Raw genomic sequence first — 13,291 nt, forward strand, 5'->3', positions numbered from 1 at the left:
CTAAGTGCAGGCGGTGAAAACAACACTCAGCACAATTAGGAAGGAAGTAGTCATGCCCTTGTACACGGAGGGCGGGAGCCCAAGAAGGGAAGTGAACTCTTACATCCCGGTCAATGTAGGGGAGCGAAGATATTACGTCCCAATCCAATATTTCCGATTGTACAGGGGAACGCCTTCAGTATCTAAATAAATGGCTACTGGAAGAGAAGCATTACTACTTCATTACGCCCCTTTAAATACGCCCTTGGCAATTAAACCCAAGACACAGTGCAGGGACACAACGACTATGCAAGGTTATCACAAATCGTGGGTTTGTATTAATAAATATCAAACACACTTAGTATATACAGAAAAATACATTAAGATCCCACCAGGATAATAAGAGCTTAACGACAATCAGGCAAGGAGATCCGAAACCACGTCTGCAACGCATGATGGCCGAAAGCAAACTGGAATGTTTACATCCGGGCAGGCGGGTATCCCCTCCTACCTGGCAGTAGTTACTGCCTAACCACCTTGCTCAAGAGTTTAACGGCCGTTTCCAGTCTACGCTGAAAGTAATTCCTAATGCAAAGCACCAACGGTATGTATATCATGTCAGAACAAGAAAGATCCCACCAGGAAAAAAAGCTCAACAGCGGTCAGGGCAGAGAGCGAGAATCACGTCTGCAGCGCACGACAGCCGAAAGCAAATTGGAATGTTTACATCTGGTCAGGTGGTATTCCTGCCTCCTGCACAGTAGTTAACTGCCTAACCACCTTGTTCGAAAGTTCAACGACCGTTTACAGTCTACGCTGAAAGTAATTCCTAATGTAAAGGTCCGACAGTTTGTATACCTTGTCGGACAATCTACTACTGTATTTGTATTTTCATGCAGCATCTTCATGGGGAACATCAAGTTGTTCCAGTGACCCCTTTAAGGGGTGATTGCCACAATTCCACCACTTCCTCCAGTGCCAGAAGACGAACCTTTCCCCGTGCCGAATGACTACCTCCTCATCGCTATTTTACCGGTGATCGGGGCCTTGGTCGTCATGCTCCTCGTGAAGTGGGGTATTTCTCGTGTATGAAAACGTGGTGTGAGCAAACCCTCACCTTAAGATCAGCCTGCAAGGGGTGTGGCTATCCACTTAGTGCATGAATCTGGCAAGTATTTATTGCTATTTCCCTAGTGCTGGGAGCAGCACTTCTTTGTGGTGGCCAGGCATCTGAAAAGCTCATAGGGCAGATATTTTATGAATTACAATACACAGTAAATGTTTGATTAATAAGTGTGGCTAAAGGCATTGGGAAGAACCTTGAGAGAATGCTGATTAGAGAAACTGTATATGTGTCAGGTGCATCAGATATTTTCGAGACGTGAGAACATCCCAGCCTAGCAACAAGACTTCGGGAGTTCGTTTGCCGTTAATGTCCAGGTTCCAGTTAATTCATTCATATGTGTGTTTTTTTCTAGGCAGAGCCCCAGGGTGTGAAGGGGAAGACTCTGGTTTGAGACCTGTCGATTAAGAATTGTGAATATTGCTGTTTGGAGGTAGGAAACATTTTAGATTTCCAAAACTGTAGGTTGCTCTTTTCATTTAACATATATCTCACTTATGTCAGGCATTTATTACATTGTGTGTACTTTATAAGATAACATGGGAGGAATTCCCACATCTTTATTTTTAAGCATTTGTTTAATAAGGGTTTTGTTTGACTTCTTCAGATGTTTCGCTAACGAAGAGGTTAAAATGTACTCATCTGGAATATACTGGACTTTGACTTATTTTGACCTGTTGTGGGGAAAGTATTTAGGGAGAATAATTAGTTCAATATGATGGACTGTAATATATTTGATCATTTAGTGAACATTAGTATTCCATTTTATTTCATCTCTTGTTTCTTGCAATCCAGTTATGTTAGATTTTTGTCAATAAATTATTTTGGGTATCGCTTGTTTCGCTGTAGACCTGAGAGAGAGAGAGAGAGAGAGAGAGAGTGTGTGTGTATGTACAGATGTATGTTGCCAGTAGCCTTTTTGATGCGGTCACTATCAAGCTACCAACAGATGGGACTTCTCGACTTTTTAGCAAAAGGTTCGCAATGAAATTCCTCTCGACTGTGTAACATATTTATTTACAAATATTCTTCAAGTTTATACACAGAAATAAACTAAAAAAAAGAGGTCTAATCTCTTCAGAATAATTAATACATTACTTTAGTCGTTAACAAAGGAAGTTGTGTCTCAACACTTCTGACTGGTTAGCTTAAAAGAGAAAAAAAATAATACAATCAGTCCTGTATCACATTCTCTGTAGAATATTAAAACCAAAAACATATCAAAAACAATCATATAAAACTGCACCTAATTTTCATTTGATGTTTAATGAAGAAATCAATCATTTTATTTCATCTACGAATGACGGAACAAAAATTCACGTCAACCAACGACAAAACTAATTCTTAGTTCAGAAATACAAAAAATAAATGAGAACTAGAAAAGTGAAGTAGAGAGACATCAGTAAATTTCTTAACCCAGCACTGTGCAACGAGTACACTTGTAAAAAAAAGTCATTTATTTTACCTTTTCCCTATGGTCAAAATATTCTGGTTTCTGCCTTGACTTCTAAAAAGGATCTGCGAATAAAGAGCCATCATCTGTGTTTTCAGTAAGATCCTCTTCCAAATTCTCAGCAATGATAGCCATTTTTAAGCTTCAATTTTCAATAGGATGCTCTATGGACAATACTCAATCCTAGTTAGAGTCTGATTAAATTTTCCTGTTTGGAATATTCAGAAATAAATAAAGAAAAAAAAAAAAAAGAGTACACAATTGCTCTCAATAGCACCATCTATAACACAGAATTAGAATAACTTCCCCGCAATAATTAATGGATCCTAAAAATATACATATGGATTTTACTTTTTATAGTCCCATAGGTTGCTGTTGTTTTTTTTAGACTTTGTAGATAAGTTCAAAACAATTATCTCCCCATCCAGTGCAACTTACTTTGGGATGCTTGTGTATTTTGACACTTGAAAACACTATTTTGGCATTCAGAACAGTGACTGTGATTTGGAGATTACAAGACAAAAATATAACCCACAGTGTAAAAGAACAATACCTCTCCTCCAAGAGTTCTCACATGTTATGAATCTACAAGAGAAAAACTGTTTCAACACTATAAAAGAATGACATCTCACTTCAGAGTTAACACATTCATTCCAAGATGGCCTTCGTGAAAAAAACTTCTTGGGAACCATTATACAGTATATGACTTCTAGTATGAGTTTTCAAGTTTGAAACATCTTGATTCAAAATATCTCTTCATTCATAGATGCATTTCTCTCCAGTATGGGTTCTCATAAGGTTTTTGAGAGCAGCTATAAATAAAAAAAAACTTTTAGGCATTCAGTAAATTTCATTGACCTCTGAATATTATGAATTTTCACGAGTAATCTCAAAGTATTTGAAAATGTCTAACATTTTTGACATTACGACTGGAGAATATCCTTTCTCTACAATGATTTCCAATGTGTACTTTGAGAATTTCGTTATTACAAAAACTACTTGGACAAAGATCAAATACAGTTTCTGTCTAGTGTGAATTCTCATATGTTTTGAGATGACTTAAAGTCGACAAACTTCCTTGACATACAGAGCGAGTGAATGGTCTCTATCCTGTATGAGTTCTCATGTGTTTTTTGAGATTACTTCCACGAGAAAAACTTCTCTGACATGTAGAGCAAGCAAATGGTTTTTCTCCTGTATGAGTTCTCATGTGTTTTTTGAGACTACTTTGACAAATAAAACTTTTCTGACATGTAGAGCAAGCAAATGGTTTTTCTCCTGTGTGAATTCTCATGTGTATTTTGAGATCACTTGATTGAGAAAAACTTCTCTGACATACAGAGCAAATGAATGGTTTCTCTCCCGTATGAGTACTCACGTGATTTTTTAGTTTACTCTTGTAAGAAAAACTTCTTTGACAAATTGGGCAAGTATATGGTTTCTCACCTGCATGAGTTCTCATGTGTGTTTTGAGATAAGTTTGACTACAAAGACTCCTTTTACATATAGAGCAAGTATATGGTTTCTCTCCCGTATGAGTTCTCATATGATATTTGAGAGCACTTGATTGATAAAAGCTTCTTTGACATACAGAGCAAGTATATGGTTCCTCTCCTGTATGAATTCTCACGTGCGTTTTGAGAGCACTTTGACAAGAGAAACTTCTTTGACATACAGAACAAGTATATGGTTTCTCCCCCGTATGAGTTCTCATGTGCGTTTTGAGAATACTTTGACTGTAAAAGCTCCTTTCACATATAGAGCACGTGTGTGGCTTCTCTCCTGTATGAGTACTCATGTGATATTTGAGAGCACTTGATTGACTAAAACTTCTTTGACATATAGAGCAAGTATATGGTTTCTCACCTGTATGAATTCTCATGTGTGTTTTGAGAGCACTTTGACCAGAAAAACTTCTTTGACATACAGAACAAGTATATGGTTTCTCCCCCGTATGAGTTCTCATGTGTTTTGTAAGAGTACTTGAATTATAAAAGCTTTTTTGACATATAGAGCAAGAACGTTTCTCCCCTGAATGAGATCTCATGTGGGATTTCAGGTGGCCCATCTGTGAAAAAGTCCTTTGGCATTCAGCACATGTTATTTGCTTCCCCGGTGTATTGCTTCTCTTTGAAAGTACTTCTGTTCTACCCAAATGTCCATTTTCTTCTGCAGTACAACTCTCCTTTCCACTTCCATCATCACAGCTTGGAGAGCCGTCCTTGTACTTAACAGATTGGGAAGAACAGTTCACAGAAAATTCACTATGGTGAAAAAATTCTGGTTCTGCCTTGACTTCTAAGGGATCTGCAAATAAGGAGCCTTCATCTGCATTTTCAGTAAGATCCTCCACCACATTCTCCTTCTCTTCTTTGATTAAAGGCATTTCCACAGGATGTTCTACTTACAATGCTCAATCCTAGTTCGGATCTGATGAAATTTTCCTCCGTTTGGAATACTCTGAAATAAAATACAAAATCTGAGATAAACATACCAAACACAGTATGAGGAATTAAAAATAATTTCACGCTTTGCAGTGTGTATTCCGACTCATTCAGAATAAGTATGGCATTCATAAAGTAACTGTATAGCCTAAACGGTTTGAAATATACTAACCTAATCGTAGGCTCAGTTTTATGCTATGACACCCTGGTTACTTCAACTATATCATCCTAACTCGATCAAAAAAACATATTTCATTTTGTATATTATCCAAGACATATATGGCACAAACTTTCTATTATTTCAATTGACGTAGTCAATGTTTTTTATTCATCAGGCTCAATATCCTGAGCCTGAATTGTTATTGAGATTGGCGTGAGCACAATCTCCATTTCGTAACTTTCGTTCCAAGGACACTCAAAGAAATTCTCCTTGTCCTACAGTATGCATACCTTACTAAAGGAAATCTCCTTAAAAGGTCTTTAAATGAAAGGGAATACTTGATAAGAATTTGAAGGCACTGATAACTGTGGCTGAATCTCGTGAGTCATTCCTAGGTACAACTACACTGCATCAGAGCTGTAGAGAGGCTGACTTTCGTGATCGTCGTTGACCAACACCAAACGTTCAACTAACAACTGATGACTGATACCTAAGCACTATTACATGCACACTTACAATATAACACATGAAATAACCAAAATCACAATTTTTTAAAGTAAATTGTATTTTTCCCAACTATACAAACCCGAGGTCCTCTACATTAGGAAGACTCACTGGCTGGAGAGGTGGAATCTGAGTGAGTCTCCTGAACTGACTGGAGTCCTGCACACCTGGGTTACTCCTCCTGGTCGAAAGAGCGAGGAGGAGAACCGTGCCTCTGACATATTGATCGGAGTGTAGGAACTGCAAGATCTTTGTGAGATACTGGACCTTTCCGCATGAATGAGGAAACGCAACTCATGCGAAATAGGCTGGAAGAATCTAGAGCCGGAGGCAGTAAGTCTCTCCTTCCTTCCCTTGCTAGAGGAAGAAGCAGAATTGCTTCTATGATTCTAGAAGAAAAATAGAACGGGTGCTCGATGTGTAGTCTTACTGCATCAGCGCCATATCCAGCAAGTATTGATTTGAGCCCTATTCTCATCCCAAAGGAGGAGAAGTAGGAGGACGGGGAAGGAGGAGGAAGAGAGACCAGTCACTCTCAGTATCCTTCTCACTTCCAGAACCAACACCTTAGGCGAGATGCTACTATTCCTCTTAAAGGAGCCAGGTAAAAAAACACAACTTGTTGAGCAACCACCACAGGGCCATGGGAAAAAAGGTTCCAAGGGACTGTGGGCAAGACCATAGAAAGACAAAAGTGTGGTCTATGAGACCACGTCTTGCTTCCAGACCGACAGAAATTTCCAGAATGCGAGGGATGGACCAAGCCATTCACTTCGTGAGCTCTCGGGTGGAAAATACCGGAATCGTCGTCACCAGCTGCCGAGTACCTCCTTTGATCGCTTCACGAAGCCAGGAGGGAGATGTGTACTTAGACACTTTTTCCTTGGGAGAGAGAGTACTAGCGAAAACGTCAACGACATCCAGGTTAGGAATGTCAAGCCTTTTCGGAAAGTACCACAGCTCCCTAATAGGACAAAGTATCAAGTGATCTGGATCATCGACACAAAGTCCAAGGAGGAGGGGATCAAGAAGGACTCGAATCTGACAATAGATGACATCCGAGAAGGAGTCGAGGCACTGATCCCCTTCACCTGTTCTTCCACCTTCTACGCCAAGGCTGGAGCAAGATGAGAGATGGTCCTAAGAGGGCACACCTCTATCCGACGATTCTCGTGAGGGCACGTGCAGAGCATGGGACAGGAACCCTAAACGAGAGTCACATGCCACCCAGGGAACAGTTCCCTGGGACAGCAAGACCGAAGAAGCTTCTCATTCCAAAGTAATTTCTGCCGCCAGCTTGGATGTCACGGCTGAAATAAACTCCACAGTGATCCACAAAATTGTGTGTTGAGTTTCATGGTTAACTTGGATTATTCTGAGATGAAGTGCTGAAACAGATAAGGCACTTGAATTGGATATGCACCAGAGTTGGATCATTTGTTGATGATATTTTGACTGTTGACAGTATTAAGTTAGGCTAAGTTAAGTATAGGAAGATTGTTTTGATAAACTTTACTGGTAAGTAGGAAATAAGTTTGGTTAAGTACTGAAAGATGATAATTGACAAACTGTGGCAAATGGAAATAAAATTAGGATAAGGTTCTGTTTGAAGGCCTTCACGCCACTTTAATATTAAGGTAAAAATTAGGTTTAAGGAAAGTCAGAGTTTCATTTAATAACCTTCAGATCTGTTCCCAGCATTCTGCACCAATTGTGTCAAATAGAAAGCCCTTGCATATTAATTTGGCGCCCAACCTGGGGCCCTTTGATATTAAAGCAAGAGTGGGGTACATAATTGGAGATGGCAGAGGGAGCAGGTTTGGGTGTTGGGTCCGGTGAAGGGGAGCAGGGTTGGACGCAGAGGTTGGATAGGCTGATGTGCATGATGGTCAGCATGCAGGATGAGTTCGAGGAAGCCCAGGTAAGGGTAAGTAATTTGGTTGCTAGAATGGAGGCGATGGAGAAGAAGATGACTGAAATGGCTGGGACTGGCCCAGTGTTGGGAAGGGAAGGATGATAGGTTTGAGGAGGCTTGCATGCTCATAGGCTAGAAGCGTTGGCCAGAAGGACGTAAGGAGAGGAAGGAACTGAGGAAAACAAACACCTCATGCAGAAGTTCTTGGCCACTGTCCCTGAGAAGATTAGGGTAATTTTAAACGAGAAGGAACAAGATCGGAAGCGGTGGTCAGGGAAGAGCTTACATTGGGAGGATGTTTCAGAGATCCTAGAAGACATGACAGTAGGTGAGGATGAACGCTGGGTCTGAGGTGGTAAATGGAAGTACATATAAAGACACTTTGGTGAGTGAAGAGCTAAGTGTGATGCGAGCCTTGTTGGAGGAGCGTAGGAAAGACCAGATGGAAAGAAAAAGAATGTGCATGTGAATGTGGGGAGTAACGGGAAAAGGAGTCGAGCAGAAGCTGTGCCTGCGATGTTCACTGTCAACCTGAAAGAAAAGCAAAGATGATTAGCAGAGGGAGACTCCTCTCGCTATGAGGGGAACTCCCCTACGCAGCGAGAGGAGGTGCCCTAGAAGAGGTCGCTCCGCCGCCGGTGGCCCCCCCCCTTCGCCCCCCTTGCTGTCTTCAACTGACAAGAGGGCAAAGGAGAGAGATCTCTACCAAAGAAGAGATAAGGAAGATCCCCGCACAACTCTCTAAGCACAGGTGGCAAAAACAACACTCAGCACAAGTAGGAAGGAAGAAGTCATGCCCTTGTACACGGAGGGCAGGAGTCCAAGAAGGAAAGTGAACTCTTACGTCGCAATCAACGTAGGGGAACGAAGATATTACGTCCCAATCTAATACCTCTGAACGTACAGGGGAATGCCTTCGGTATATAAATAAAGGGCTACTGGAAGAGAAGCATTACCGCTCGGTTACACCCCTCTAAATACACCCTCGGCTGTCGAACCCAAGACAGCGCAGGGGAACGACGGCTTATGCAAAGTTATCACAAATCGTGGGTTTGCATTAATAAATATCAAACACATGTAATATATACACAAAAATACAGGAAGATCCCTGCAGACTGCCTGTACTCCACATAACAGCCGAAGGTTTGAATCCTCGTGGGAACAAACGATTTTGTTTTTTCCATTCTGATGCCAAGAGAGCTATGCCTAAACAGTTAGAATGTTCCTACCCTCAAGAGTTGAACTTTAAACCACACATAAACGACAGTACTCATAAATGTATTGTTGATCTTTTAAATACTTACAGAATAATTAAATGAACAGCAGTCCTAACACATTCCCAACAACCAAGAAATACACTTCCTTCTTGACAATCAAATACTTCTTCACTTTCTGGGGACTTCTGACCATATATGCATTCGGCGTGTCACAAATTTTCTGCAAGATAAAGAAACTGACCATTATGTACTATATAAAGGAAATGTATTACGCTTATGTTAGTATACAGGCATTTATGTTTTCCTCAGTAACAATCAATATTCAATATCCTGGAGTCTAAAGCAAGCAGATACCAAAAATCTCCCCAACAAAGAAATCATGATTTCAGCCCATACACCTTGCAATGTTCAAATCTTGGTTCTGGCAAATATTGTCCAGGCTAAGCTAAGTTTATGTAGGCCTAGGCTAGTTATGGAATCAAAACACTACAATTGGTTATCCTAGCCTTCAGCCCAGTTACCCTATGATTATCTCTCATTTCAAAGTCAATTTGGTATAGGATTACACATTTCCAAGCCTAAAAAATACAAAAAATGACAAATTTTATTTTGTATTTTCCTGAACGTACAAACCTTCAGTCTTTACATACGGAAATGGTACCTTCAGCGCTGCCGGAAACCTCTCTTTCTCGGGTTCCTTATCTTTCTCTAATGTTCTAACTACTGTATATTCTTAATCTTATATGCTGATGAAAAGACATATTAGTAATGTTCACTTTTAACCAAATTCTATGACTAAAAATCAGATTTACAGAATAACCAAAACACAATACAGTAATAATAATAATAATAATAATAATATGAAGGGAGTAGACCCTCTTTTAAACAGGTCTTATTAAAACGGATGGCTGTATTATGCGAATTTATCTTATATAGTGTCTTTTCTATCCTCCTTATGATTCGCTTTTCAGGCTCAGCGATGTTAGTCAGTAACTGGCCGATATTCATGTTGGAAAAGGACAGTGTGCGGAATATTGGAAGTCTTTTATTACAATATTCAATCAGAAATCGTTCGTCTGGGTTCAGGTTCTATTGTAGGTACCGTCGACATGTTTCGACCAGCTCGTTGGTCATCCTCTGGACGTGGTTGCAGGTCTGAAGAAACGATGTGCTCGGGTTGGTATTTATAGGGGAGGTCATGATCGGTGCTGAATTATGATTGGCTGCCCGGGGCATGTACCCTCGGGCGGAGCCTTCCGAGCGGCGTTGTAGTGCTGAGGATGAAGAGAAGAATTTCGATCCTCGGATGCCGAATTTTGATTTGCTCGCACGCTATGGGGATCGCTCGGTGCATGTCTCCTGGCTGCCGTGGGGAGGAGAAAGGTTTCTTGCGTAATGTTGAGTGTTGGTTTCTCCTTCCCAATGTGCAATGCTTCCAAGAGGCGTAGGCGGCGGTGGTCGGTAATTTGGTCAATCACTTCGATGTTCGTGATTATGTCTTTTCTTGCTATCCTCTGGTTATGGACGGTCCTGGCATGATTAAAGATAGCCCCTCTTGGGCGTGGCAGGAAATCCTTTTGGAGAAACGCATGGTGGTCATACCGATGTAAGAACCGAGGCATCCTCGGACGGGCATGAGTACCGGTATACCACGTTGGTTTTCTTCAAGGGGTCCTGCTGAGGGGGGCTGGGTTGTTGCGCATAACCAGGCTGCTCGTCTTTCTGCTCTTGTAATAGATAACCAGATGTATGTTTCTGTTGGAGTCAACAGGGCTGACATTATTCTTGATGATGTTTTGAGGCGCATTCGTCTTCTTTATATTTATGATGAAATTGCCCTTTGTAAGCAGAAGAGCTCTATGCGTTCAGGGGCATCAAACGAGGTTCCTGACGGTACCATCTATCGATGTTCGCCTTGATAGATTCTTCTATATCCCGGTTTGGGTGTCCATTGTTGACGAGGGTTTGGGCTACATGTTCCATTTCTCCGTGGGTGTTGTTCCAGGAGGAGCAGTGTGAAGGGCCCTCCTGGCGTGGCGCTGATGGTGGGGCGCTTAAACCTTACCTCTCGGGGCACTCGCTCGCCCGTTCATACACATGCCCAGGTTCGTGTGTTTCAAATTTAGACCCTCGAAACCTGAGGCGGGCATTCCACAACCATAGCTGCCTCAGTTTCACGATCGAGCAGAGCCAAAACCGCTGCCTCCCCCTTCCTTGACGTCCTTGTGGAACAGAGAGAGCCTCTTTCTCTGACAAGGGTCTACACAAACACACGAACCTGGGCATGTGTATGAACGGGCGAGCGAGTGCCCCAAGAGGTATAAGCGCTCCACCATCAGCGCCTCGTCAGGAGGGCCCTCTCACACTGCTCCTCCTGGAACAACACCCACGGAGAAATGGAACATGTAGCCCAAACCCTCGTCAACAATGGACACCCAAACCGGGATATAGAAGGATCTATCAAGGCGAACATCGATAGATGGTACCGTCAGGAACCTCGCCCGATGCCCCTGAACGCATAGAGCTCTTCTACAAAGGGCAATTTCATCATAAATATAAAGAAGACGAATTTTCCTCAAAAAGTCATCATCAAGAATAACGTCAGCCCTGTTGACTCCAACAGAAACATACATCTGGTTATCTATTACAAGAGCAGAAAGACGACAGCCTGGTTATTACAACCCAGCCCCAGCAGGACCCCTTGAAGAAAACCAACGTGGTATACCGGTACTCATGCCCCGTCCGAGGATGCCTCGGTTCTTACATCGGTATGACCACCATGCGTTTCTCCAAAAGGATTTCCTGTCACGCCCAAGAGGGGGCTATCTTTAATCATGCCAGGACCATCCATAACCAGAGGATAGCAAGAAAAGACATAATCACGAACATCGAAGTAATTGACCAAATTACCGACCACTCCGCCGCCACGCCTCTTGGAAGCATTGCACATTGGGAAGGAGAAACCAACACTCAACATTAAACAAGAAACCTTTCTCCTCCCCACGGCAGCCAGGAGACATGCACTGAGCGATCCCCATAGCGCGTTTAGCAAATCAAAATTCGGCATCCGAGGATCGAAATTCTTCTCTTCATCCTCAGCACTACAACGCCGATCACACGCAAGACGAAAAACAGAACTTGGGTGGAAGGCTCCGCCGAGTACATGCCCCGGGCAGCCAATCATAATTCAGCACCGATCATGACCTCCCCTATAAATACCAACCCAAGCACCTCGTTTCTTCAGACCTCCTGCAACCACGTCCAGAGGATGACCAACGAGCTGGTCGAAACATGTCGACGGTACCTACAATAGAACCTGAACCCAGACGAACGATTTCTGATTGAATATTGTAATAAAAGACTTCCAATGTTCCGCACACTGTCCTTTTCCAACAGGAATATCGGCCAGTTACTGACTAACATCGCTGAGCCTGAAAAAGCTAATCATAAGGAGGATAGAAAAGACACTATATAAGATAAATTCACATAATACAGCCATCCTTTTTAATAATAATAATAATAATAATATTTTATATACTCTTATCAAATAATTACATAGCTATTAGTTTCTACTTTATGAGGTAGCTCAAAAAATCAAAATTTTTTAATGTAAATTGTATCTTTCCTAACTATACAAACCTGAGGTCCTTTACATTAGGAATTACTTTCGGCGTAGGCTGGAAACGGCGGCTGAACTTTCGAACAAGGTGGTTGGGCAGTTAACTACAGTACGGGAGGCTGGAGTACCGCCTGCTGGATGTAAACATTCCAACTTGCCTTTCAGCCCAGGTATCATATTGAGGGGTGGCATGAGGTGGGCATGAAATGTAATGTAAAGGACCTCGGGTTTGTATAATAAGGAAAAATACAATTCACTTTAAAAAACTGTGATTTGTTCCCGCTCAATATACAAACCGTCGGTCCTTTACATTGGGAAGACTCACTGGTTGGAGGGAGGAATCTGAGTTAGCCTTTATGAACTTGTCTTCCCTTCCTGGTCGATAGAGCGAGGAAGGGAAAACTGCCTCTGACAAAACGATCGGGTTGTAAGAAACGCGAGACTAATTGTCAGACTTCTGGGTCCCTTAGCATGAAAGAGAAATCATCAGTTCATGCAAAGTCGGCTAGGAAGAACTTGGAGTCAGTGACTTTAAGGCAATCACGAGCACTGGGTTTGTCTTACTGTCACGGTCTCCTTCCCCTCCTTGCAAGGGGAAGGAGTGGGGTTGCTTCCTAAATAATCCCCCTAAATAGAGCTGAGATGGGGAGAAGGAAGAGAGGCCAGTCACTCCACATTCATGATCCCAATCACAATATTACATCTTAGCTGAGATCCAACATGTCCTGTTAAAGGAGCCAGGTAAGCTAAACAACTTGTTGAGCAGCCACCACAGGACCCAAGGAAAAAGTGTACAAGGACTTGTGTGCAACATCCCAGAGGTAGAAGGAGGTGAAGGTGTTCTGGTGGGACCACACACCTGCCTTCAGCACCTGAA

The 13,291-nt window shown here is 42.1% G+C and overlaps 1 protein-coding gene across 2 annotated transcripts in view; it reads right to left on the reverse strand.

Moving 5' to 3' along the window:
• Window positions 1-2,100: 2,100 nt before the first annotated feature.
• Window positions 2,101-13,291, reverse strand: part of LOC136855596 (oocyte zinc finger protein XlCOF6-like) — a 39,133-nt gene continuing 27,942 nt past the window's right edge. For both annotated transcript variants that reach the window (XM_067132689.1, XM_067132690.1), the window contains 2 exons: window positions 8,883-9,015; window positions 2,101-5,015 (listed from right to left, as the gene is read on the reverse strand). In XM_067132689.1, coding sequence (XP_066988790.1) covers window positions 3,661-4,941 — 1,281 coding nt within the window. In that variant the 5' untranslated portion in view covers window positions 4,942-5,015; window positions 8,883-9,015 and the 3' untranslated portion in view covers window positions 2,101-3,660. The remainder of the gene's footprint in view (window positions 5,016-8,882; window positions 9,016-13,291) is intronic.

The sequence above is a fragment of the Macrobrachium rosenbergii genome, chromosome 32, assembly GCF_040412425.1.
Source record: "Macrobrachium rosenbergii isolate ZJJX-2024 chromosome 32, ASM4041242v1, whole genome shotgun sequence".
Lineage (NCBI taxonomy): Eukaryota > Metazoa > Arthropoda > Malacostraca > Decapoda > Palaemonidae > Macrobrachium > Macrobrachium rosenbergii.